This window comes from Enoplosus armatus, chromosome 10 (assembly GCF_043641665.1).
Source record: "Enoplosus armatus isolate fEnoArm2 chromosome 10, fEnoArm2.hap1, whole genome shotgun sequence".
Taxonomy (NCBI): Eukaryota; Metazoa; Chordata; class Actinopteri; order Centrarchiformes; family Enoplosidae; genus Enoplosus; species Enoplosus armatus.
In genome coordinates this window covers 15,895,666-15,923,589 of record NC_092189.1, presented here as the reverse complement: position 1 = coordinate 15,923,589, position 27,924 = coordinate 15,895,666, and the positions used below count along the sequence as shown (strand labels likewise).

The following is a 27,924-nucleotide window of genomic DNA, read 5'->3' as shown; positions in this document are numbered from 1 at the left end:
AACCTGTCATGGTTATTGAAATAAGGAACTTCTATGCTGTGTGTAATGAACACTATTTCCTCTTTAACAGTTTTACCCAAGAGATGTCAGCATTAGCTTTCCCAGTTGACAAAAATATTCACATTTATGACTTTAGTTTCTTTCGCTCAGTATCTCCTGTGATGTAGTGATGCCAGAAAAAGCCCAGAGGTTTTCTTCAGAAGATGTGAGCATATGATGTAATGTGACAACACTGACAATCTTGGCACTTATAGAGATGCCTGTCGGGCTGAAGTTGCTCTATTGTTGCGTAGTTTCTTCTGCCTTATTGCCATCAATACTCTAGATTCTTCTGTTGGTCGTTATCAAGCCGAGCTTTGCCAAAAGGTGGCTTGGCCCTGAAGTAAAAGTTCCTGGTGATTCAGATTTGGGAGAGCCATTTTATAATAGCCATGTATTTAGTCACTTTGTTACTGTAGAGATACTACCATCATCATGTCAAACACAAAATTAATATAATCAATAACCTCTGATTTTAAGTGTTATGTCTTATGCCACTGTACCGACTGATGTATTTGTATGGATTCATTGTGCCCTTTTGTCTTCAGTTTTTGTCACAATCTGTTCATAAAAATTAAGGTACATTTAAAGGTACGCAAGGAAACACTCGCACCTGTTTTCAACTTTTCAGATTTTTGGTGCTTTTAATTTATTTAACAGAAATAAAAACTGTGTAAAAAGCTGTTTTTGATTTCCCATTCATCTCCTCCTTTTTGACAAATGTGTGCAAATATTGTTGACAGCTTATTTAGATAAACAACAAGAAAAACAACAGTTGTACTCTGGTTTTTGGGGCTCACTCTTCAGGTACATATGAAATCGTTAGTGGCTGATGTTCAGGCTATAATTAGTCCAGTCAGTGGCCGCTGAGAGATCCTTCACCTCAGTGCTACATTCTCATTCCCTGTGAATATAAAACCTCCACCTTGGACCCGCTGCCGCCATTTGACTGTTTTGCCAGCCCAGTTTGAACCCATCCAAAGCCATGGCCATGCTCAGAGTGTCTTCGTACCGCAAGCTGTTTGAGGATGATAACAGGAGTCGAAGCGGATGGTGTGCAAGGCAGTACCGGACCTCCGTCAGGTCAGTGTGGGTCTCTGGGGTAGAGGGCGGCTCCAGACATTTGGCTGTACTTAACCAGTTTTAAGATATCAAGATGTTAGTCACAGACTCAAGTGTTCCACTTAGAAATATGTTGAATTTGTTTTGGCTGCTAAGTTCATGAATCTGGGTGTTACGTCACATCGTTGTTCATTTACCGTGACAGGTGGGGCTAACATGCACTGAAGCATGTAAAGAACAATGCTGGACTGTAGTCAAACTTGTTTCATTTCTCCAAATATGGCGAATGAATGTATCACTGTATACTGTACGTGTTCTTGGTGAAAGTCATTAACTATCCCTGGAGGTGGTTCACATTATCTCCCAGAGGATCCCTCAGAATTAAGTCCAGTCTTTGGCACTTTGTGTCCTCTCAGGGCAGCGGCCGTTGACGACTGCGACTGTGACAAGTTAGACTTTGTAGCTGCCAAGGTGCTCAACAAGGAGGGTCTGATCCGGTTTGTCCAGGACCGCACCATCATCGCTGCCCTCAATGACCGCCTGGTCAGGCTTATTGAACTGGTGAGGACAAACGCTATTACTGCTCCCAATGACACATCAGCACTTTATTCCCCCTCTGCTGCGTCATGCCTTTGTTGTTGGTGAATGAAGCAGTGAATCTATATATAAACAGCATGTACCTGTTCAGACTTTATCCCTATCTAACATGTCTCTGTGCCCTTTTAGGCCCATTGTTTTGAGGAGGAGAATGAGTCTCTCGAATGTCAGATTGTTCAACTAGAGGAGAAGCTGAGCAGTCGACAAGCCTCCTCCAGCATCACCTCCGCTGTGGCCGAGCCTGACTACAGTCTGGATGCGGTGGTGGAAAGACTGCGCAGGGAGAGGGTAGGGTGCTGCTGGGTGTGTCTGCTGCATGTTTCTCTGTGTGTGTGACATTCCTAAATTCTCATAGACGCTCCATCGCACTTCTCATCCCATTCCATCAATTATACTTCAGTTTGTACAGTGACAGGCAGGCCTGATCTATAACCTTGTCAAGATCCATCAGCGTCTTCACTGTGTCTCCCTGCAGGATGAGACTCTGTACAACACAGAGGAGATGCAGAAAGAGCTCGGACGTCTGATGAAAGAGTACGAGAAGGCTGCACAGCAGAGGGTCCTCTTCCAGCAGGAGCGACAAGATGTTGCTCAGGTAATAGTTGTAAATACAACAGCATCAGTACCTGCTGCCTTGTAGGGAAGGATCCCTTAAGTTGAGTATACTCTCAGACCAACTTGGCTTGCGTTTATACTTTGTTATTTTAAGAAGTTAACCTAGTTACAGAGATTAAAGCCAATAAACAATATTAACGACTTACCAACAATTATAACTGCAGATTTGATGGTGAAAAACGACGGGCTTGTGGGTTTTTCACTATATAATAAACAATAACTCTGTAGTCTCCTGAATACTCCTTTCCTGCTCATGAGGTGTCCATGAAATGTCCTTTGGACTGTTTGACTTTGAATTATGGATCCCATGGATTATATTTAGGGCAAAGAGGTACTCCAGAAATGTATTATCGCATTTCCCTGAAGTTGGGGGACTTGTGACTGCCCAAACTTGAATCAGCAGAAGCTGAAATACCCTGATTTTTAGTCCCTAGTCCCTAGTATCTCTCCAAAAATATGCAATCCTACATTTCCCATAATGCAACCTGTAGCACATTCTGTTAGACCCTCCATACCTGGTAAATTCTCTTTCAAACTCCACTCTCCCAGTTAGTGATGTGGGCTTTTGATCACAAATTTGAAATCTCCAAACTCATCGCTTAGAGAGTAATAATAACAATTATAATTATTAATATCAATAATAATAGCGATATATTAATGTTTAATTGATTCATTTGTGACTATTTATAAAGCGTTTGTAAGTATTCTTTTGCTGTACTACACATGATCAGACCTTTGTTGTGATAATGTACCTTCAGCACTAGATGGCAGTGTTGTCAAGCGCCTCCCTACTCCTCCCCCTCGGCCCCCTGGTGAATCAGCTGAAACTCGCCACAGCTGCTCCTCTGTAGCCCTACCCACTGGGTGTTGATCACCAGCAGTCACACAGTCTGGGCTGGTGGCCCACTGCAACCTGAGCCACCAACTTTTCCAACGCCCCCCCCCACACACACACACGCACATGCCAGAGCACCCCCACCCCACCCCACCCCACCCACTCCAGCCCGGCCAGATGCGAGGGAGGCTTTAATTTCTCCCTTACAGATGTAATACAGGCTGTAATACGGTGCCGTAATGTTCCTGCTGGCTCAGTTCTCTGGTTCTGAATTGGAAGCAGCTGCAGGGTGACAAGACTTGGGAAATCGTCAGGGAGGTAGAGGAAGAGCAGAGATGCGGAGGAGAGGAGCGAATACTACACAGCTCAACCCACAACTAGCTGCAGTTCTCTCAACATAATGGCAGACTGACAGTGATGAAACAAGGCACGTTTGGTTTCTTTTAAAGTATACCGCTGGCTATTGTGTTGGGCCTCTCCTGCCAATTCTGCTCCATTTTCAAGGCCCATAAATTTCCCCTCTTCATTGTCTCACAGGGATTTTTACATGGAACTGGTGTCTTTATGATTCAGTAACGTCTTGCATCACTGGCCCTAGTTGCGGTAAAACACAGTAGCAGAGGTGAAATGAGTTTAACACTATTCACCAGAATTAACATAAAAGTACAAAGAAGTGGATGAATGAAAGGGCTCAGTCTGGTTCATGAGTAGTCTGCGGTGGTAACAGTAAGGTGCTCTTGAAGATGAAATAAATGGTCACAGAAAAGAAAATGTTCTTCACGCACTCTTGGGCAGAACAAGGAGAGAGCTTGTATTAAAAGCCTTTATTTAGTCCGGCTTATTGATTAAAACGTCGACCGATTTCGACCTCCCTGGGTCCTCAGCAGGGCGGAAATGTAAAAACACTGGATTTTGAAATGTTGAGGAAACTTGGAGGCCCTTTAAAAATGTATTTTTATCAATCAGCTTATTACTGTGAGTGATGGCGTCCTACACAAATACATCATGTCCTTTGCAAAAGTTTTGGTTATTTCTCATGACAGATGTTTTTCTGTTTTTGTCCTCTGACCGGTTTGAAGAGGGCGGGGCTTCATTGAAAAAAGGCGATGTCATGTACTTATAAACACCAATCAGGATTCAGCAACATTTGAATCAGAATCTGATGAAGTTTGGTGGGTTGTTTATCAGTTTTTGACCGTTAACCTCTTTATAGATGATACGTAAAGAATTTAATGAACTTGGATTTTTGCATTGTTGGTCATGAATGTTTAAAGTTTAAACTTTAAAATACTTCAGATTTAAAACCCTGTTTTCAGGGGCTTTAATTAATTCAATATTTTTACATTAAAAAATAGATCATATGACTGTGATGTGAAAGGGTTCATTCACTCATAGTGACTGAGAGAATTATCACCCAAATCTGCGGTTTGCCCTCAGCTCTACAAAGTGTTTTAGTGGCTTTCAGCTCATTGTTTTGGTAACTTTTGGCAACTTTATTATTTGGGTTCAGTCTCACGCTCTCATCAGCATTGCCATTTTCAGTGAAAAGGCTATAAAACCCCACTATACAGTACCTGCTCAGATCCAAACGCCAAACGGACATAGTTAGTGACTGGCTGGTGAACATAGTGGAGCATTTAGCAGCTTAAGAGCCAGATATTTCCCTCCAGAGTTGGTTGGAACCAAAACAGAGCTAAAAGGAAAGTGAATATTGGACTTCCATTCGTCAGGTGGACAGAAACACAAATGAATGCTAATCTTGCTCTTCTGGATGCTAAAAATAGGCCACTGTTCCAATGTGTTTGACATATTAGCACCTTATGAAGTTAAAATGTTAGTGTTTTGTTTACATCTTCTCTTTCTGTGGCCAAAAAATGGCAAACTTGAGTGGCAGAACTGTTTTAAAGTTGCACAGAATTTGATTTATAACAAGTTTCTATCAACTGCTGGCTGATATTTGAACACAGGCAGCAGCAGCAGCAGGACCAGACTACTTCTGCTTACTGCTGTCCATCAAGGGCCCTGCCACCCTGCCAGCGAGGCTCCAAACTTCATCACCAAACCCTCTCTGCATGTGTCCAAATGTACATGCGGGCACCCACAGTAATTGCATCCAACACCAATTAATCTGGGTCTTTTAAAAAGAGTAGAGGAGCTGAGAACCCCTGCTGGCGAATGGATTGGTGGATGGGGCTTTTGTGTGTAGTTAGCCTCCTTCTGATCTTCCTCCTCCTCCTCCTCCTCCTCCCCCTTCCTCTGCATTGCGGTGTACTTTCTGTTCAGTGAAACAGGTGGATGTGCTGGTGCTGATGGTTCTTAAAATGGTTGTTCAGGGTGGAAACAAAGACCTTTTCTACTTTTCTTCAACCTGTGATGTGATTTAGTTCCCAGACTGCAGTGTTCCTCTCAGACACCTCCAGAAATTAAGTTGAACTTGCCTTGTTCTCTGTTAACTTGATTTTCTTCGCAGGAAGTGGATGCTGTGACAGCAGAGTGTTTGGCGCTGAGGGAGCAAGTGGCTATCTATGAGGAGCAGCTGGCCAACATGGGGGCCCAGCACAACACGGTGAGGGGAAGATAGGATATATAGCTGCAGTGTGATGAAACTGGAAGAATTTATAGCCATAAAAATGACTCAAAATGTAGCACTTAGGTCAGACAGGAGTGTTGGAGAAAGGCCCAGACCTGTAGTGACAAACACAGCTGTGATGACCCCAGTCACCTTGCTGAGGAGCCAAAAACAGCCCTGTCAACAGAAACATATGGGGAGAAGATTAAAACACAAGATATGTAATCTAGTGAATTGAGCAACAAGTCAAAATGAGTCTTTTGTCTTTTGTGCTCATTTGAATCCTTATTCCAGTCTTTCAAAGGAATAGGTCAACATTGTGGGAAATTTGCTTATTTTCTTTCTTTCTGAGAGTTAGATGAGAAGATCAACACCACTCTCACATCTGTATGTTGAATACGATGCTTAGCCGCCGCTTAGCTTAGCTTAGCACAAAGACTACAAACAGCTAGCCTGGATCTGTCCGAAGGCAAAAATATCTGCCTACTAGCACCTTCAAAGCTCACTAATTACACACGTTACATCTTGTTTGTTTAATCTGTACAAAAACGAAAGTACAAAAATGACAATTCACAGATTTACAGGGGGCTACGTGCCGGACGATGTCTTGGTAGACTCCTGGAAGTCACTGCTCCTGGTACACTTTGTACGGATTAAACAAATGAGATATAACGTGTTCATGAGTGAACTTTAGAGGTGCTGGCTAGCTGTTTCCCTGTTTCCAGTCTTTGTGCTAAGCTAAGATAGCCGTCTGCTGGCTGTAGCCTTACTGTGTGTTCCCAGGGTTTTATGACTCTACTTCATAAACGTACAGAGGCGAGAGGAAATAACAGAAAGTTAGAAAGACCTGGAGTTTCTGTTGAGTTCTGAGATCAGTCAGAGGCTGAGCTGAACACAAACACAAACACACAGACACAGACATGGTCGGTGTGTCTGTTGCTAGCTGGCTTACAGCTAACGTGTACAGTCGATATAGTTGGCTGTTTGGGGCGAATAAACACAAACAGTCCAGCAGTTAAATTCATGTAAATGACGCGAGGCGAAAATGATCTTTGCTTTCTCTCTGAACACCTTCATATGATCACATTCAGATATGAGGTTCGTATCAGTCTTCTCATGTAACTCTTGGCAAGAAAGCAAATAAGCGTATTTCCCCAAATGTCAAACTATTGCTTTAAAATAGGCACGTTTCCAATGCACATCATTGCCTATATCACATCCATACACACCCTCCTATCTCCGCCTTCTACAATATTCTCCACCTCGCCGGGAGATGACAGACGCGCCCCAGCATCAGATCTGGAGGCTGTAGGCAGAGAGAGGCAGCTGAAGCAGGACCAACTCCATCACACTGTGTTTTTCTCTGCAAAGCCGGGCTGCCCGACGTTTAACACACTCCCTCTGGGACACGCTCGATAACTCACAGTCCGGGAAATGCGGCTGAATACCAAATGAAAACAGAAGTTCCCTTGGTTTTATTAACTGTTGTTATTATCAGCACTTCCAGATACCCCGTATTCCCCTGACAAATCGGCAGCCATGTCGTTATTTAGGTGGAGGGAAAAGGAGAAAAATGTTAGCCTGCCACTGCAGCTCTGTAACAGCTCATTTTCTCTGTAATGGATGTGGGTTTTTTACAAAAGGGGCTGCATATTGGAAGCTGAAGACATACATGTTGAGGACTTTGATGTATGTGTAAATGCATCTAAATGTACTCTGTGTACATTTACTCAAGTACTGCATTTTAGAGCATATTTGAGGTACAAGAGTATTTCCATTTCATGCTACTTTCTACTTCTACTGCACCACAATTCAGAGGCAAATATTGTACTCTACTACATTTATTTCACCACTTTAGTTACTAGTTATGTTACAAATAAAGGTTTTACATAGAAGGCATATGATAAGATAATAAAATAAGATGGATAAAACCACTCAACAGTATATTAAATGGATATAATTAGCTCTACCTCAACCAACTACAACAGTTAAATGCATTAATGCATTAGTAATAATAATCTAATAATACAAGATCTAATAGTAGAACACTCACAGGGGCCATTTGTCTGCATAACTACTGAGTACTTTTACTTTTGAGACTTTAAGTACATTTTGCAGATAGTGCTTACATACTTCAGTAATATATTCAGGTGCTTTACTGAAGTAAAAGTAGCAATACCACACTGTAAAAATACTCCATTACAAGGAAAAGTCCTGCATTCAAAATATTCTTAAATATTACCAGCAAAATGTACTTAAAGTAAAAGTACTCACTATGAATAATAGCCCCTTTCAGTGTTAAATCATGTATTATTGATTTGTTATGAGCAGCATTTTAATGTTGTAGCAGGTTGAGGTGGAGCTAATTTGAACTACTTTAGTGTTCTGCAGTAATAACGCATCATATTTTATAAAGTGATCACCTGTGTTTTATGTTAAATCTGGACTATAGCTGTCAAATAAATGTAGTGCAGTAAAAAGTACAATATTTCCCTCTGAAATGTAGTAGAGTAGAAGTACAAGTACCTCAAAATTGAACTTAAACACTATTCTTGAATAAATGTACTTTTACATATTATATATATATATATATTTCACCACTGAGTGAAGGATCTGTATGTGTGTTTGTATGTGTCTCGTCTATGAGCAGGAAGTGGAGAATCTGCTGGAGCCGGCCGAATGGACCACAGGAGCGGCGGCAGCTATTAAATTTGGCAGCCCTGACATCACTCCGGCCTTGGACGTAAAGGAGTACTACTGCCAGCTGGCTGAGAGCCTGCAGGTACAACACATTGTAGACACACATAAACATGTCATGAAGTGGAAGCCTTTTTGTGCCAAATGCTTTACAGTAGCACGCCTGTGTACATCTTTAGAATCATAATCCTGTTTCTGGCTTTGGTTCTCATTGAGCTCCACTTACATGCACTTGAACAGACAAACCTCATACACACCAATTGTGGAAAGTAATTAAGTACATTTACTCAAATACTGTACTTAAGTACAATTTTAAGGTACTTGTATTGTACTTGAGTAATTCTATTTCATGCTACTTTATACTTCTATATCACTGCATTATAGAGTGAGGGAAATACTGTGTCTGTTACCTGACAACGACAGTTACTTTTCACATTAAGATTTGTTTCCCAACCTTCTTTACTTTTAAAAATGGCTGGTTGGGATCCCTTGTTGCATATTTGAGGAAGATTAGAGTCTCGTCATCGCTCCACACAGATCTGATGTTTCGTTTTGCGGCTATTTTTCATCTCTTCAGTGGACGTTTAAGTCACATGCTTCAAGTACATCATGATTAATTCACTAAGTCACCAACTTTTCCACCTCAGCCAAGTGTAAAAACCTTTTTTTGCGCTATGTTGACTTTTTACTTTGGTCTTTTCATGCACAAATTGAAAATGTGCGCAAAAACGTGTGGATGGAAACCCGCTTCATGAGTTGTTAGTTGCACCAAAGAAAGAAAACCCTCTTAACTTTTCACATTGTCGCACAACTGTTAAAATTACCCAGTATTTCACAAAAAAGGAATATAAACTTGTGTAGCAGAAGTTTGCTTTTTCTCCCATTAATCATCTCCTGACCCTTCAGATTTATCTTCTGACCCTTTGGAGGGAACTTGACCTGTAGATTGGGAACCACTGGACTAAACTACTTAACTTAACATATAAAGAAACAGCTAAACCTCGACCAGCTACAACAGTAAAATGCCACAATTAAGAATCAAATAATGTCATATATGATAATATATTGGTGAAGGAGGCCATTTTTCTGCAGAACAAATACTTTTAAATTTTATACTTTAAGTGCATTTTGTTCCTCATACTTGTGTAATTCTATTCAAGTAGGATTTTGAATGCTAGACTACCATGCTAGAAACCAGCTGCCATCCTCATCCTCCTTCTGACCACTCAACCCCTTCTATTTTCACCACATCACCTTCTCTCTCCCTCTGAAACGGTCCGGTCAGGTCCAGATGTAAATCTCAACTTTCACAAATCACACAGCGATACTCCCACTTGTTTTCTTTCCCTCTTAACACAACACCAGGGAAGAACTTGAGAATCAGAGGTGCAGTTCTGGACTCGAAACAGAATGCCTTTGTCCATTACCTGTGTGTGTGTGTGTGTGTGTGTGTGTGTGTGTGTGTGTGAGTGTGTGCGTGTGTGTGTGTGTGTGTGGGTGTGGGTGTAAAGCAAGCGAAGAGGTGCTGCATTGGGGTCAGACTATAGCTCCGGTGGGTCTGACCCCCTCTGGGGTGAGGATGTCTGCCTGGTTCAGAGGTCAGGGCTGTAATCAGACTGCTGGCCGCCTTCCCAGGCTCCTCAGCAGCACTGGAGTGGACGCTGGTGTGTGTGTGTGTGTGTGTGCGTGCGTGCGTGCGTGCGTGCGTGCGTGCGTGTCCCCTTCATTTCGAGGCAAGCTTGAAGGATATCTGGCGTATTTATATATTTGTGTCTGTCTAGAAGCGTAGGTGTGTTTCTTGTTCCCCCAAATCCCGTCTATTCACTCTCTCTCCCTCCCACTCGGTCTCTTCTCTCGCCAGCTGGACACTGTCCTGTCTGTGCCTGGCCTCGATTACGAGACGCAATTGTCTCGATGCCGAAATGATTGCTATTGGGTTTGAACAGTAATGGTGATTGCTGGCTGACTCCCACACACCTGTGCACCCTCATGTTGCTCGTTTCGGGTGCATTTGTTCCATCTAATCAGGAATGTGGTGTACACAAGGAGAGGTTTAACCATCAGCCGGTATGAGAGGCTCTGATTGCTCTTTGCTCTCCTGTCAAAGTGCACTTAGCTGCCCAAAAGAAAGCACTATCCTCCATGGTCTTGTGCATTTGTAGACTCAACTGAAAGGTCAGATAGTTTTAAACTTTCACAACTGCACTTATTCCTCATCGTCTGTCTTTGCAGTACGAGTGTGGCGCAGCCTCTTCTGCTGTGGTTCTCAGGGGTGATGGAAGACAACTGGAAGTGGGAGGAGCTGCAGGGTCAGCAGATTCGCCAACGATGAAGGACATCAGTGAGATGAAGATGCTGGTGGGTGGACCCTCTTCTTTTTTCATCAGTTTTTAAAGGGTCAGTTCGCCCAAATTACACACAAAAAAGTGCTTTACATTAAGGCAGATGTTAGATTTGATTTGATTTGATTTGCCAAAATTTTGAGAAAGCAAATCTCAATAGCATGTTGTGCAGATATGTGTGTTAAGCAAGCTGATTGGTTGATCCAACTCCTGTTGGGAGGCGGGTTCAAAAGAGAGGAGAAAAAAAACAAAAAACAGTCATACATCAAGTTGTATGTACAAGTATAAAAGAAACAGTCATGAAAATGTCTCCAAGTGATCCCTGTGCATGTTTGCGTGATTGCAGCCTGGAGTAGCATGTTTCAGCCTTAAAGGGATAGGTCAACATTTTTAGTTTTACTCTTATTAGCTCCCTTGCCAAGACTTGGGGGGGGGGGGGGGCGGCAAAAACAAAATCAGCCTACCAGCATCTCTAAATTCACTAAACTACGTGTTATATGTCGTTTGTTTAATTTGTAGAAAACAGTGTAAAAACAACAAGTTGCCTTCTGCCTCCACATCTGTAGAAACTGACTTACTAAGACGGTATGTATTTTTTGGAGGTGAACCGACCCTTTAAATCTCGCAGTTAGACACCATTTAAATACTTCAGTTACTACCTTCTGATTCAGATCTTCCCATAATACATTTCCCACCTCTTTACTGACAAAGAAAAGAGGGCTCTTACAACCCGCAACTGGCTCTGCATCGGCCATCAGCTCCTAAATCAAACATAATGGTGAAAATAAATGGTTTCCCACAGCAGGCGAAGGGAGTGGAGAGCGGCTGAGTGACAGCAGAGCAACAGTGTGGGAGATCCTGCTGACCAGAGTGTTTACTCTGCGGACACTTTCAGCAGGAGATGTGAAGGGCTTGGCTTCAGCTCAGACAGGATTTATTGCCCTCCGTGTCCTCAGTTATTAAGTACAGTCTTTCAGAGCGCCTGCAGTGTCATAAACGTCTTAAAACTTCACACACACACACACACACACACACGCACACTCACTCACACTCTGAGTGGAGACTTTCTCTGCAAATGGAAGAGAGGAAATAAACCGGATGTTTCTCATCTCAGCCGTCAGAAAAATGCCAGGAAAGCAAAGGAGGCTTTGCATGAAATAGACAGCAAAGCGAGGACCGGGAAACTCAGGTAAAATCACCAGGTGACTCCAGAAAAACAGAAACTATCTCCTTCACATTAGTTCACATTAGTCTCTTTAACATCCATCAGTGGTCAGACCACAGCTGACACCAACCAACATGGTGGTTTGGTTCTCATTACCGTGGCTGTAGCTCTACCTCCAGCTCTTTAAATAAACAGTGAGCCCCTGTTACCACAGCCGAACTCTCCCAACATCATCTACTTTTCTCTAATATGTAGCACACACTCCGCAGCTCTGCTCAATCCAGCCTGACGGATGGACAGCACGGCTTGATCTGCTCTGTTTCCTCTCTTGCCTGTGATGGATGCCTCGGGTCTGGTTTCTCACTGAGACACAACATGGCCCAACAAACAGATTGCAGTGAAATCAGCCCTGACGCAGAAATGTATGTAATAGAGCAGGCACGGATGGGGGTTGTATGCCACTACTCGCACATGCAGGCGGCCAGACTTCACTTATCATGCCAGGGAGAACGGAGGAGTGTGTGTGAGTGAGTGACTCGAAACAGGTTGGGGAGTCTTCATCAGCCTGTGAGTTGTAACCAGGGTCTTCCTCTGCTCACATGATCTCGCTGAAAGACGAGCGTGGCCGCCTGGATCCCCATCTGGCTGTGACAGCTAATTGTTGAACTTCTGTGATTGCTGTAATTACTCATGGCAGGACACCACGGGGGGGTGGGGGGGGTTGCTCCTGCATTAGGAGTTTGTGGTAGAATTAAAGGAACCTGTTTTATCTGTGTAGGTCGGGCTGATGGACTTAAGTTTCAGTTATTTAGAGCTTTCTATCAATTTTGATGAGGGCAGAAGTTGTGGGTTAGCAAACAAGCAAACAAGAATAAAGTCTACAGCCATGCGTAAGTACAGCCTCAGAGAGACAGTGGAGTGGAGCTCCAGTGGAGCTTTGAGCTAAACGTCTGCATGCTAACATGCTCACAATGACAATTCTAACATGCTGATGTTTAGCAGGTGTAATGTTTACAATGTTCACTATGTTTTAATGTGTTAGTATGCTAATATTTGCTAATTAGTGCAAAACTCAGCTAAAGCTGATGGGAATGTCATTAGTTTCACAGGTATTCGGGCATAAACCAAACACTGGACAATTACAAGTTTGACCTGATGGCACTAGATGAAAAGTCAGAAGATCCCCAAAGTTATTTCAATATATCCTGAGGGAGACATGAATGTCGGTACCAAACAGGTGTTCAGATATTTCAGTCTGGACCAAAGTGGTGGACAACACTTCCTGCCCAGCATCACAATCCAGCATCTAAAAACCCAGATGTGTTTCTCAGTAGTTTAGTGAGACCGAAACAGAGCTAAAAGAGTTAGTGTGGAATTTGCGGTAAACAGGTGGTCAGAAGCACAACTCTTTATGCTAATGTTGCTCTGTGTCTGCTGGATGTTTACTAACATGTTAGCTAACATGAGAAGTTGGTCAGATGTTGTTGATGTTTTTTAGAAATGTAGTTTAAGGACAAGGATAAACCAGAACACTTAGTCCCTGAATGCCTGCCAGCTCCACAGGCATCACTACATTATTACTAATAAGATAATTTAGTAGAAATCTTTGTTTGTGAGTATATTTTGAATAAACTGCTGTGTGTCGTCTGTATTTCTGTAGATTTCAGAGCTACAAAAGGAGCTTGCTGAGCTCGAGAAGTGTAACGAGGAGCTGGAGGACGAGGTTGAGATGAAGAAGGCTGCACACACGGACGAGATTGCTGAGCTGGAGGTCTGAGAGTGGACTGATTTAAAGTAATCATAGGCTGTGAAGGACCAGTGGTTTGGACTAATTCTGTCATTTAATCTCACCCTCTAATCCCACCACCCTGTGTGTGTGTGTGTGTGTGTGTGTGTGTGTGTGTGTGTGTGTGTGTGTGTGTGTGTGTGCGCGCGTGTGCGTGTGTGCGTGTGCGCGTGTGCGTACGTGCATGATACTCAGTGTACTATAGATGAAATGCGGCACCAGGAGGCTGACTTCCAAGTGCAGATGAAGGAGCAGTGTGAAGACTACAAGGAGCTGCTCAGTGAGAAGATGGCCAGAGACATGGAAATCACTGCTTACAGGTCAGACAGTCTGGTGTCGTAATTTCTGTTTGTGCAAAACCGCTCTGATTAACAGTTATAATATGATAATGTTCTGGGCTTCACAAGTCAAGACAAAACAGATGATCTGGTTAGCTTGCAAACAGGAAAACTGACTGACTATTTTCATTGCTTATTGTTTTTATCCCTCGTTAGCCTCAAGTAGTAAAAGTCATCCTGGGGTTCATTCACACGAATAATATGAAACAAAAAACATTTACACACAGTTACGATTATATCAGGAATGTAAAGACAAAAAAAAGATAAAATAAACTATAAAAGTCTAGTCTTACTTAGTAATCTAAGCAGGCTGTATGTACTGTACATAGACGTGTATACATGCACCTACTTTATGTACAGAAAATAAGTTACGTTATTCATTCAATATGTATTCCAGCAGTGTTTGCACTAACACTTGAGAGCTACTAGAAACTGGAGTCAAAGTCCTTGTATTTAGTATCACACAGGCCCAAGGGATTACAAATTTGGATTATTACATTAGACCATATTACCTAGAATATATCACACTTGCAGTTTGATGCTGTGTTAGTAATCTGTTCGATGTGAGTTGGTGACAGTTTACAGCCTGAAGAAGCTCTCTATGCAACAGTGTCTTTCAGATCATTTGTTTCAGTGTTGGGAAGATATAAGTGATCTTTCCTCCTGGGATTGACTTTACAGCGATAATCACATTTTAACTTATGACCTAATGTGCTATAACAGACCATAATGTACTCGTGCTGCTGACCCAGTTCTCTTTTGTAATGAAGAGCTGCCATAAATCCAGCTCTCACAGTGGTGATCCATACCTTCACAACTCTCATTCGCTTCTTAAATAAAGCTGCAGGTTGTTATTCTTAAATGAGACGCTTACATTTTATGTCATGTACAGCACGGTACAATTATACCATGTCGTCTTTTGGACAGTGTGGTCTAACTGTTAGCGGGGCTGTCAGTTAATAGGAAGTCTTGAACCAGCACTCTGGGGCAGGGATGGACAGCCATGTCTGCTGGAGAATGTTTTTCAGTCCAACAAAAACACTGCACCGGGTGGTTTCACTGATTAGTTTGTCTTCTCCTGATAAAGGTGTTCAAGTCATAAAGTCAACTGCTTTAGTTTCTGATTGCAATTAAAATCTACAGCCTCTGAGCCTTTTCCCTGACAAGCACTGTAGATTCCCATCTCTGCGGTAGGGGGTCGAATGAAAACAGACGTCCCCTGTGGTGCTCAATGAAGTGCCGCACATTATTTAAACCTGTCCCGCAGAATGAGCTGTTAGGGGCAAAGCACGTAATGATCCAGGGATGATTTCATTTGATTTTAAATTAACTCGATGCTCTGTTTATGTTTGACATTCTTTACATGCTGTATGAGCAGATCGCAAAGCACGTGAGAAAACAAATGTGGAAATGATGTGTCCATGGTCACTTTTATTCCTCAAGAAGTTTCTCCATAAGCTTCACCGTGAATAATACGAGGAGTATTTCCGCAGAAGATCCTGTGTTTGAGTCCAATATTGTCCAAGCATCTAATTTAATGTCACCTGGACATCCGCGTTGTCCATAATAAGATATTTCTGCAAACAAAGGGCTGACATCACTGGCTGACTGAGGTCGCAGGAAACGGCTCCTGAATATGATGCAGCTTCCTGTGTGTGACCTTGAAGACGTTTCATGTCACTCCCTCCTTCCACTGAGGTTGTTTAACCATCTGCCATCCTGGTATGTGGAGTGACGCACTTCAGCCATCTCATCCTGCCGCCCAGGACTTCCTCCTGGTCCCTACATCGCCGATCCGACCGCATCTGACCCCCAGGGGGCCCTGCTGCGGACCTGAGCTCAGACTCTCACAGTGCCTCATTAGAATGGGCAAAGAGGACCTCACACTGTCAAGCGCTGTGTGCTGGGCCACTGCCAGCTCTTCTCCACGCCAGCATGTTAATGTCAGCCCTCCCCTCGCACACATTTCCAAATTCGCCACAGTTTTAATTTCCTCTCGTCACCCAACAGACTGTCCCAAAGACATTTGAGGCACAGGAAAGGCACACAGTCGATGCCAACTTTGTTTTCTCCTTCCTTTTTTAAAATTTTATTTACTGGATGTTTTGTCATCCGTGATTAAAATCATGAATAAGAAATGAAAATGGTGGTTGTTTATTCTCTCTGTGCCGTGGCAAACTGTCTGCACAACAGACCCTAATGACCCCAGGCTGCCATTACCGGGTGGCTTATCGCCTGTGAAAGCATCTCAGAGCAGTTTAGGCAGATGCTCACTGCTTTTGCTCACTGCTAATGTGAACCATATTACACTGTAATTCATTCTGCTGTTCATTGTGGTTTCCTCACGCTGCTGCATGACACAGCAACAAGTAGCTCAACTACGGAAGAGATCCTTTTTAGTTGAGTGCATATTTTGCAGCTGATGACCGTACTGTAGGTCCTCTCTTAAAGCTGCGATAAGCAATATTTTTACATTAACAATGAATCAAATGACTATAGCATCTTTCAGCTCATTGTTTTGGTTTTCTGGCCCACAACACTCTCACTGCTCTGCTCCGCTTCCAGATGCATCAGGCAGCTGTTTTCAGTTAAACAGCTCTAAGAACCCACTGAACGCAATCTGCTCAGCACCAAACGGCAGAGAGACACATTTAGCGACTAGTTGGAAGACACAGATATTTCCCTCAGGAGTTGGTAGAGAAGCGTTTTGGAAGCTGGACTGGATTGAAACATTAATCACATTGACCAAAATATCTCATCGATAGGTCAATTAAGCAGCTGTTTTGAAGCTTTCGATCATATCACATGATCGTCATCAGCAGATGGAGATCAATACCTCCAGAGCAGCTAAATGGACTAAAGCTGAAATGATTTGTTGATCGACAGAAAAACGATTGGCAGCTATATTGATAATCAATGAATTATTTATAATTTTTCAAGCAAAATGCCAAATATTCTCCTGTTCCAGATTCTCAATTTTTAAGTTTTATGTGCTTTTCTTTGTCTCATTTGACAGTAAACCAAAAGCATTTTGGTTTTTGATTGTTGGTTGGACAATTAAAGCTTTGTTTCCCCTAATTTTATAGACCAAACTTAATTTATCTTGATTAATTAGAATGATCTGCAGATTAATTTCTAATGAAAATTTAGTTAGTTGCAGTCTTTAAAATGGATCTTACAGTGAGATAGTCAACTGCTGTTTCCAAGATCAAGAAAGAACTTGCAATGTTCTGTCTTTCTGGTAAACTTGCACTACCTGTGAGTACTTCACCTTGGTTACCTTGTGTGTCCATGTATTTCTCTCTGTTCAGGAGTCTGGTGGAGGAAGAGGAGGAGAGGCTGTGCAACCTGTGATTTGAGGCCGGAGAGTCAGACTGGCTGGCTGGCTGGAGTGTGGCTGGATGCTTCCCCCACACATGGATTAGAAAATACACATAAAGGGAAATGCGAAAAACACACACACCCAAATAAGCACTAGGATGGAGCTTAAGGTTCCAAAGCAGCAATTTAAGCAGATGTAAACTTATCATGACAGATTAATGCCGTCTGGATGCCTAAGCCGGGCCATTGATAACAGGTCGCTGGCAGATGACCCTGAGACTCCAAGAAAGATGGAGCTGTCTAAAATTGGTGGGAGGATTGGGGGGGGGGGGGTGTGCTGTGCGATGAGTGTGTATCCATTCAGTGTCTGGTAGGGATATTTCCTTAAGTGGGTTTTATCTTTACCAGCTCACGGATATGATTCATAAATGTTTTGTCCCCTCTTTGTTGAACAAGTCCCACACAAACACACAGAAACACAGAAACAGACACTCACACAAGCTAAACTGTGCGGCTCTGTGGAGTCACCCCACCTCGTCCATCACTCAAACTGTCTGATTACCAGCTCTTAACCTTTGACCTCTTCACTGTTAGCAAACGTATTGACAGCTCCCCCTTTGGTAACTAAAAGCATCCCACCTTCTCTTTGCTTTTACAGTCATGCATTCATGTTGTTTTACATACAACTGACAGTCAAGTGTGCAGTGCACTGTTTGCTTTTCAAATGGTTCATGAAGTTGTTTTTCTGCACAAAATGAGCACCTGGATCTTTCTGCAAGAGAAAGCCTGTGTGATTCATTATTCCTCCTTTGAAAAGCAATGTCTCAATTTTCTGTCATTTCAGAAATAAGCATTCGGTAATACATTCCTCTGTAATCTTTTCCTTATTTTCTACATGACTTTCAAGCTGCCTGTGATAAATCATTTCTGGTTCCTGCTTCTGCACAAGCATCAGAATGTGCTTCAGATTTAAATTAAATAAAACTAGTTGCTTGAGAGATCACCTCATACTGTGTGGTTTCTTTTGTTTCATAAGAACTGCTTGCGGATCCTTAAGACTTTCCCTGCGCTATAAAACTATGCAGAGAGCCGAGTGATTTATGTTCAGCGATCCGTCTTTCATTCATCTTCATGCTTAACGTGAGATTTGAACATTCCCAGCTATTAACGATCTCGAAGGCTTGTTAGCTCTGCCATAAAGATGAAAAATGCTGCTAATAACGGATCAGATAAGATTAGCCACACTCTGTGAACTTGTGGTGATGAGGAGTTAGCCTCTGTAATAATTGAGTTCAGTGTCTGGAGAAAAGGGCTGGGGCTGCATGGCCGCAGTGACTTGTTTAATTGTCCCGACATGAAACATGGCAGGCTCAGGAGGAAGCTGTGTCTGTTTTCTCAGAACCGCAGAGCTCAATCAAGACCTCAGAGGAGAGGAGCTAGAAAACTATATCTCTCAAATACAAAGCCCAAAAACCACCCAGTGTTCCTGATCTCATGGGACTGCTCTGTCTTTGCCTCGTGGTAAATATGAAAATATCTAAGAGTTGTGTTTCCCCACTTTTATCTTCCCTGCTGGGCCTCTTGGGGAAAGATGAGCGACTGTATGGAAATCAAGGAACTGCAGGAAATAGATTTGACCAGAACAGTCAAATTTAGACTCAGGAAATTCATCATCTATCCTGCTCTTGTAGATGTGCTTCTAAACAGGAAAAGAGATCTTTGTACACCTGTATTCAGACAGCTGTGCAGCATGCTAACATGCTGATGTTTATGATGTTCACCATCTTTCTTTGCATGATAGCATGCTAACATTAGCATTACCTGACAAACTCTCACTGACACCCCCCCGAACACTACCGCAAGCTATACGTTATATTAACGTACATCACCCCTGTCCCCACTGCGTTACATTAACGCACTCACCCCCTACTGGACACTTTATCTGGACACTTTACTTTACTTTATTCTGGTCACTGCACTGTTTGTTATTTATCTTATCTTATTTTTATTTTTATTCTTATTGTTATTTTAGCTTTTATATTCTACTTATTTGTTATCAAAACAATAGCACCTTCAGACCACAGCAAATTCCTTGTAATGTATGTTACTTGGCAATAAACAGTTTCTGATTCTGATTCTGATTCTGATTCTGATTAAACACAACATACAGCTGAGGCTGATGGGAATTTTGCAGGTATTTAGTCATAAACCAAAGTATTAGACAAATTAAGATTAGTGTTAGATGAAAAGTGAATGGATCATTAAATGTATTACAATTCCTGAATGTCTAAACCATCCAACAGTTGTAGAGACATTTCACTCAAAACCACAAATGCAATCTTAATGGTGACGCTAGAGGAAAAGTCAGGGGGTCACCAAAGTCATCAGGATGAATTTTCTGGGGAACATGAAAGTTTCATAACAATGAATCTAATATTTGTTGAGATATTTAAAACCTGACCAAAGTGATGGAAACCACTCAACAGCTAAAGAAAACATTAATTTGGGTTAGGTAGTTTGGTAATTCCAGCAGCTTCTTTTATAACATAATTAAGTATTTGAAAGACTCTTGATATTTGTGAGTGCGGTGACCTCTGTGCTCCTCTGTTTTCCTTTGCCCTCATCACACGTCCTTGACAACTGAGAAAAATGCACGTTAACCCCTCAAAGCTGGTGGGTGACATTGAGTGGCCCGGGGCAGGACTGTGGCACCTCTGCTCCTTGAAGCTGGACAATTTGATTTGAAGGCGGAGAATTTCAAAGCTGAGTCATGGATCAGTGGTCAGCCAGTGGCTTGGTCTTTTCATCCTTTCTTCTTTTTTTTTTGGCCTTCATGGTTTCTCTGGGTAGGGAGGAGTGGGGGTTGAAAAAGCAGCAAAATGTGACCAACACCAACAAACAAAGAAGTCCCTGCTGGGAATAAATGAGAGTTTGGTCCCTCTGGGTAACGTTTGTTTCATGATGGTTTGCCTGTGCTGAAAGACACCATTTCACACAACATGTGCAGTGGACATAACATCCCATTAAGTTCACATGGTGCAGGAATGTCTTTACATTAAGAGTGGCAGGAACAGACTGATAAATTATGACATCTGAGCTTGTTGTGTCAGTCCACATATCTTCAATCTGCAGCAGAGGAATCTGATTAAGGCTGCCTGAGGTAATGGTGATCGAGGTCAGCTTGTATGACTCTGCTCAGCTGTCACCTACACATAGGTAACCCCAAAATACTCTTTCCCCCTTCAGGTTCACCCAGACAAATAAACACTGTCCTCACTGAGGACAAAAGTAATTTTTTAAAGTCTCTTCATGGCAGCTTGGACGTACTAAACCAAGCTGGTGTTTAGAAAGCAAATAAATAAGAGAAGACAGGGTTGAATCAAGGAAGAAAATAAGAACAGTAAAAATATACAAAGGAGAAAGAGCTATTGAGAAAGTATTTCCTTAACAAGAGGGGAACAAATAATAAATTATGGGGCCCCTCTCCCTTGAGGCAGGACTGGCACGCCTCAGGGTTGCAGGAAGTGGGCATCCCTCTCTTTTTATAGGGGTCGTGGACAGGCTTCCACTGTGGGAGCATCACATAAGACAGAGCCAGAGTCCTGAGAGAAAACTCCTTAGAGGAATGTTTACACACAAACTCATACTGTCACACACACACACACAGCCCTTCACTCTGACTTTATACGCCATGCTATGCTGAATGAAGATGGTGGTAGTGTGACTGCATAACCCCCGGGTCCCCCATCATGTCATCGCTGTAGTTTCTGCCCTCCTCATATCTGTAGTCCCACTTGGCCTGTATAACTGAGAGACTGCTGACAGCCATGACCCCACATTTACCCCACACTCCCCCCTCACGCCTGTCCCAAAGCAGGTGGCAACCCCCCTCCATCCCCCAGCATCTATGTGAAATTCTGATACCTTCATTTCTTGGCAAACTCTTCAGTGCCTTGTCTTATGATTAGGAGATAAAGCAAAGCAGCTTTTTTCTTAATTTCCCCAAACTCCACACAGAGGGTTAGTCACAGCCAAAGTTGATAAAAGTTTCTCTTTTGTCCCAAAGTGTTCAATTAATCAACTTCACAGGGCGTTCTGGACGGAAGCGGATAAAAGTCTGGGCTACAAGGAACACGAGAGAAAACAGCCAGGATTTGTATTCTGCTGCAGTGGCTTTCATTCCCATTAGAGGATGTTAGCATCTTTTTAAGTATAGTGACTTTATTGTCAGCTTAGGGCTTACACAGATCCAACCATTTGCTATATTGGATTCTTGGCAGATGGCCTGCATGGATCTTGGCCACCCTTGAATCTAGTTCTCACGTTGAGCTTCACCTTGTCAGTAAACAGGCTGCTCCCTGCACTTAGCCTACATATAGGAACGTATGTCTTGGTTGTAATGGTTTCTTATCAGTTAGGGGAAAAAAGTCATATCACATAGCTGCTGCAAGAGGTCCTCCCACCTACTGTGGCACTTACACTGATTATTTTCTGGAATTTCTGTGTTGATGAATGGCATACTGCGATATACAGTGAGTGCGTATAAAAACACTATAGGAATGAATTTAGGCCACAGTGATCTCTCTTATAGAGTACAGAAGAGTTAAGAACACATAAGTCCATTTGCAGACCACCAGAAGGGCATTACATTTGACATAATGTACTACAATCTACAGAATTTGGCCAAAAATGTTTATTAATGTTAAAAATGTATTGAACCTGAATTAAATTAGGATATCAATGAATTGGAGCATCATCAGCTTCAAAGTCAGCTCAAACTTACTAGCAAAACTTACTATATTAATCGCAATATATTGCTAATCATTTTCCTCTATTTTAGCTCTGTTTAGCTACCTGATGAGATTATACCAGGTGGTTGGCAGCAGCCTGTGATGTATGGTACAGACGGTTAGTAAGATTGGATGTCGTTGCAGCTCTACTGCTTCAGATCATCCAGATGCAGCAGCGACCTCTTGCTGTCTGACAGCACCTTTTATAGTCTTCTTGGTGAACTTGTTCACAAACAGTTTCTATTTACACATCCAGCAGACACAGAGCAACATTATCATTCATTTGGAGATATGTTTTTGGTCTCAGGCTCTTTAAATACTAAATGATCCAGCATGTTTACCAGCAAGCTGCTAACTTCGCCTGTCTGCTGTTTGATGCTGAACAGGTAGTGTACAGTGGGTTTTATGCTGCTGCCAGTCATAAAACCAAAACAATAAGCTGAAAGTCATTCCATAGAGCTGAGGGGAACTGCAGAGTCAAGTGATAATTTTCATTTGGTCCGTTGTTTATATAAAAATATTGATGAGTGCAGCTTTAAATCAATAAGAAGGTTTTCTTTGTGAAATTTGAGTCAATGAAAGCATTTATTCCTGTTACCATCCATTGATTTATTTTAGCCCATAACCAATTCCTCTTCCTGTGCCTCTGAGGACGTGGAGCCAGAGCACCAGTAGTCCAAACTATCATAATTTGGGCTGGGAGTAAGAAATCACATGTGTCACAGTTTATGTCGGCAGTCATAGCCTGGAGCAATGGCTGGTTTAGAATTTGGAACAAGCTACGAAATCATTTTCTTTGCGCACCAGTCATTCATCTTTTTCCCAGACAGCCAGACATCTTAGGCCTGCTTCCTCTCAAACTGACACGACCGGCAGGTAAGCAACATTTTCCATTCTTGGATCACATGTAGGTTATTTAAATTATAAATTAACATACATTAAAAAGTAATCTGCTGGTACGTTGACATGATTTCCACATCTTGAACTGTCTCATTTGACAGAAACCTTTCAGTGTCATGTAAAGGACAACAACATGTGGACCAAACTGAGATTACGTTGTGGTGTTAAGTAGGTTATCCACCAATTAAATCTTTCTAATTTTCTACTACATGATTTACAATGGGAAGGACTGCTCAGATACTCCTAATCTTTGCTGTACTCCAACTCTCAAGTAGACTCTTTGTTCAGCATGTCTCCTCAAACCTTCCTTCATAAGTGACCATTAAATGGATGGTTGAGTGTTTAACCACCGGCGAGCCTCAGTAGAGCTGCTACGGGGCTATATTGCCCTTGTGCCGTCTCACCGTAGAGGCTCACCAGAGGACCTGTCAGGCCTGCGATGTTTTACAGCTCAGTTTGCAGACAAAACACCTCACTACCAAATCCCTTCAACAACATCTGCGGCCAATTTAGCCGAGGCATTCCTGCAGTCTGTGCTGTTTAATATTCACAGGGGTTAGGATCTGCCGGGACAGGGGTGGATGGGGACGGTGGGGAGGGGGGAACCAGATTCTACAATCCTTTGGTCCGTGGTCCAGACACAGTGAAAAATGAGGGGTTAACAAAGAGTGAGCTGGAGCAAGGGTGGGTTAACTGGGCTAATTTGCAGGGATAATAATGGTGTTCATGCAAGGCCTTTGGGGAGCAGCGGTGTGGAACACAGACCTGACGGTGCAACCACACAGGAAGTTTACAACATGGCCAAAAATGTATTTAATCATCAAACAAGCTGTGAGGAGCTGGCGGCATGGCCAGAGCCAGCAGCCATCCTCAAGATGAAGACAAATGTTTGGAGAAGGGGCCAGACAGAGCACCACATCTACACATTTCAGAGCGTTGAAATCCCTGATTTTATTGGCCAACTCTAAGCACAACATGTCAAAGGTGCACATTTTCTGCCAGTAGCCTTGAGCGTGATACCAACATTATAGAGTACATTATATATGTTTTTAATTATTCTCATGTGAGCATCGAAAAAATATGTTGTTGTACCATGAAATGAACAATAAACTTGGATGCGTTGCAACTTTTATGGGAGATTACTCGTGAATGGTTGAACTAAAATAAGTGTTTTATGAGCTGTAATTAAAATATCCTGCACACATAACAGCACATATGTGCTGCCTGACTGAGTTAAGACAGAGTAATAACCCAGTTAATTGATAATTAGACCCATGGCCTCCTTAAATATGGCCACACAACGTCCTTGTGAATTTTTATGGATGTATTCCAGGCACTGCTAACTTTAGAAACAAAGGGAATTCAAACCAGTTTCCTTCTTTTCTTCCAAGTTTATCTGTTTATGCTTATGTCTATGAGAAAATATATTTTGGTGCATATTATTTTAGGATATACAGTACTTTGCAGAGAAGGAAACCTTAACATTGCAAGCATAATACACAGAACTTAAAATACTGAAGTTCAACTGTATTTGTTTCAGTGGGATGTCGTTCTCGTGTGGGAATATTTACTTTTCATCATGTGCAGAAGATATCAGTAACTCCCTAGTTTTTTGGGGGTGAAATGGCACTTTGTGTAAAAATAAATTCTGTCTATATTTTACAGTATGTATCCTCGTTCCCAAATGAACGCACTCACCCTGTTGAGAGGATGGTGTTTCAGCGGTTGACACAACCGGGGCTGTCTAATGACTCTCTGAAAGGGTGATGTGGATCGTGCGACACCTCTGCTGCCCCCTCACTAAAGGACACCCCTTGCCATGGCAACTACATAAACATCTGTCTCTCCATTCAAGGGAAGGTCTGCAGGGAATATACAAGGCTGCAATATTTTATATATAAGAAGGGGACCCAGCCTGTGTGTTTGGCCGTATTGCTGCTTAGTGGACCGAGAGAGCTACATGTGATAATGAGGACATCAGATTTTATATTTATACAAAGTGCAGTTTGTCCTGTGAACAGTGTTGCACTTCATGTGTGAAATCTGATTGCAGGAGGTGGGAACTGTACATAATGTGCTGTTAAAGGAAAAGTTCAACATTTTGGGAAATATGCTTATTCGCTTTCGTGCAGAGTTAGATGTGAAAAGCGACACTACTCTCATGTCTGTATGGTAAATATACCACTAAAGCACACAACTGGTTAGCTTAGCTCAGCATAAAGACTGGGAACAGGGGGATATAGTTGTAATGTTTTATTAGAAAGTAGGAAACACTTGACCCGTGACTGTTTATTTATAGTAAATTGAGGTTTATTACACTTTATTAAAGCCTTGCTAACATCTATAACTGCAGACTTGATGGATTATTAGAAAGTGGGAAACATTTGACCCTTTGACATATTAATGACTTGACTGTTAATGACTCAATGGACCGAGACATTTGTTATGTTATGTTTTATCCAGTGACCTGGAATTAAGACAGTACAGACATTTCTCATTTCCCACTTCATGCAACATTCAGGGTTCAGTCTTTCCCTCAGCTTGTAGTTGTGTCAAAACACATTTCAGGGATGTGTTGATACAAGACATCCAAGAGCCATCCACACTCTTCAACATGTTTTACATTCCCACCTCATGCCTTGCATTACACCGAAGAGCAATTGGCTTGATGCTGACAGAGTCCCTAAACATTCATCGTATAAGGAACAGTTTCCTCATGCTGAAAATGAAATGACCTCAGGGTGATGGAAATGTATGCAGTGGCCTCATTTTAAAAATGGTAAAAATAATGAATGACAATATGATTTATGGCCAAACACCATTAACTACATAAGTAGTGCAATTGAGGGGCAGGACTTTAAAATGTTTTTTAAAAAGTTTTTCTTGTCCTAAAAAAATATTTCTGTTACAGTTAAGTTCACTGTTTGTTGGACCATAATACTAATGAACATACCGCTGTTCAAATGAACTGTGTTCTAAATCCTTGTCAAGAGCAATGTCCTTCCAAACACAATTAAAGTAGTCTTTGACATTAAGTTATAGGTGAAAACAAATTGGTTGGTTAAAACGACAGCCAGGAGCAGAGATCTCTATCTCTGAGCCTCAGCTGCGGAATGCTTGTGCTTTCATATATTGTCTGGACTGTAAATGAAGCATATCTAATGGGATAATAACCTGTCAGATATCCAGGTTGAGCACAGAGCTGCACTGTTTTTCAGGAGATGCTGACTGCGTCAAAGAGCCAGAGGTTTGTTTGGGTTGTCCCTTTTGTTGCCTTTTGATTTGTGTTGTTGGCACACGGTGAAAAGTCAGCAGAGAGCTGCCAGAGGCTGAGGTCGTTATAGTGAGTTTCTGGTAAGCTGTGACCACGAAGTTACTTTCACTGAATCAGACAAAGCAAACAAACAATGCGAACAGTCCTCCTCTGTGGTTTGGACTGGCGTTGTTACTGCAGCTTGAAAAGTGTATCCAAATATATGAAAATTCATGCCCCCCTCTGGATTAATTGTAATCACTTTGATCATCCTCTGACTTTTCATCTAGCGCCATCATTCGGTTCATATTTGAATGTTTCCAATACTTTGGTTTATGACTAAGTATCTGCTAAATGAATGACATTCCCATCAGCCTCAGCTGCACTTTGTGTTTGGTGCTAATTAGCAAATGTTAGCATGCTAACACACTAAACTAAGATGGTGAACACACTACACATTATACCTGCTTGACACCAGCATGTTAGCATTGTTACTGTGAGCTTATTAGAATGCTGACGTTAGCATTTAGCTCAAAGCACCGTTGTGCCAACAAACTCAACGCCACAGAGCCGCTAGCATGGCTGTAGACAAGTCTGGTTTTATCAGCATAATGAGAAAAACCTTTTTAATAAATGTTTATGCAAAGTCACGAAATGTCCATACAGAACAAATCTAGAAATTGCTCACAGACTTCCCCCATATATCCACTCTTGAAATACAATATCTGCTCGGAGCAGCAAAAACATGAGTCTTGTTTTTTATGGTTATGTGTATGCAATCAAAGCACGTGTTTAAAGTTAGAGAAAGATCGTGGTGAAACACTTTACTTTGTTAACATTTAATCGAAACCATGATCTTTCCCTTACCTAACCTTAACCAAAATGCTTTTGTCCCAAAAAAACCTAACTGCGTGTAGGACTCAGGATGCCAACCCAGTCTCAGGTGTCAAAGTCCTCTGCTTTCCACACCGACCAGCCATCCCAACCACCTTCCCATGACTTCTGTGTGATACAAGAATGTAATACTAATTATATAATACAAAATAGTAGTTTTATTTTTTTTTGTTGTTTTGAAATGTCAAACCTTTACTGTGCCATCCTTGCTTGAAATTAACTGCTCTGCCACAGGACAATAATTCCCTCAATGAGAAGACATGAATTTGACAATGAAGTTTGTAAGCCGACGTGTTTTTGAGGGATTATTTCCGGGAGGCGACTTCCATTTCTTCAGGTGACTGACAGTGAGAGAAGTGTAATATAATGCACACACTGATAAGAAAACAGTCAACTCATTCACAGTGGAATGAAATTAAACACAGACAAAAACTAAGCTTTCTTTCTGTGATGAATTACTGTGCTGGAGATATTTTGTCAGTGTCATGTCACTGTGGTTTTTCAGGCTGCACAGAAATGAATGATGGCAGATCTGCTCTTTTTAAAGTATGCAGACACCAGAAGGAATAATGTAAAAAGAGCCGTAACATCAGTATTATCCGCTCAGGAAACCTCTGCTTCACTAGATAGTACTCAGTGGAACATGACAGGAAATTCGGGAAGGAAACAGATGATGTCTAGCAGAGGTCATGAGCTGGTTTTGAACCCGTGATGACAGGAA

At 42.0% G+C, this 27,924-nt stretch overlaps 1 protein-coding gene across 1 annotated transcript; it reads left to right on the top strand.

The window, feature by feature from the left end:
- Positions 1–1,024: 1,024 nt before the first annotated feature.
- Positions 1,025–17,653, top strand: vimr2 (vimentin-related 2). Its single transcript, XM_070913843.1, has 10 exons — positions 1,025–1,122; positions 1,518–1,662; positions 1,828–1,986; positions 2,174–2,293; positions 5,619–5,714; positions 8,368–8,499; positions 10,647–10,772; positions 13,582–13,692; positions 13,903–14,027; positions 17,357–17,653. The coding sequence occupies exons 1-10, from the start codon at positions 1,025–1,027 to the stop codon at positions 17,397–17,399; spliced, it is 1,155 nt and encodes a 384-aa protein (XP_070769944.1). The 3' UTR covers positions 17,400–17,653.
- Positions 17,654–27,924: the final 10,271 nt, after the last annotated feature.

What these genes read in the sequence shown, in the direction of transcription:
- vimr2 (XM_070913843.1), top strand. Translation starts at nt 1,025, where the DNA reads ATGGCCATGCTCAGAGTGTCTTCGTACCGCAAGCTGTTTGAGGATGAT. An exon ending in AGCGACAAGATGTTGCTCAG is followed by an intron (nt 2,294 to 5,618) that starts GTAATAGTTGTA and finishes TTTTCTTCGCAG; the next exon opens with GAAGTGGATGCTGTGACAGC. An exon ending in TCAGTGAGATGAAGATGCTG is followed by an intron (nt 10,773 to 13,581) that starts GTGGGTGGACCC and finishes GTATTTCTGTAG; the next exon opens with ATTTCAGAGCTACAAAAGGA.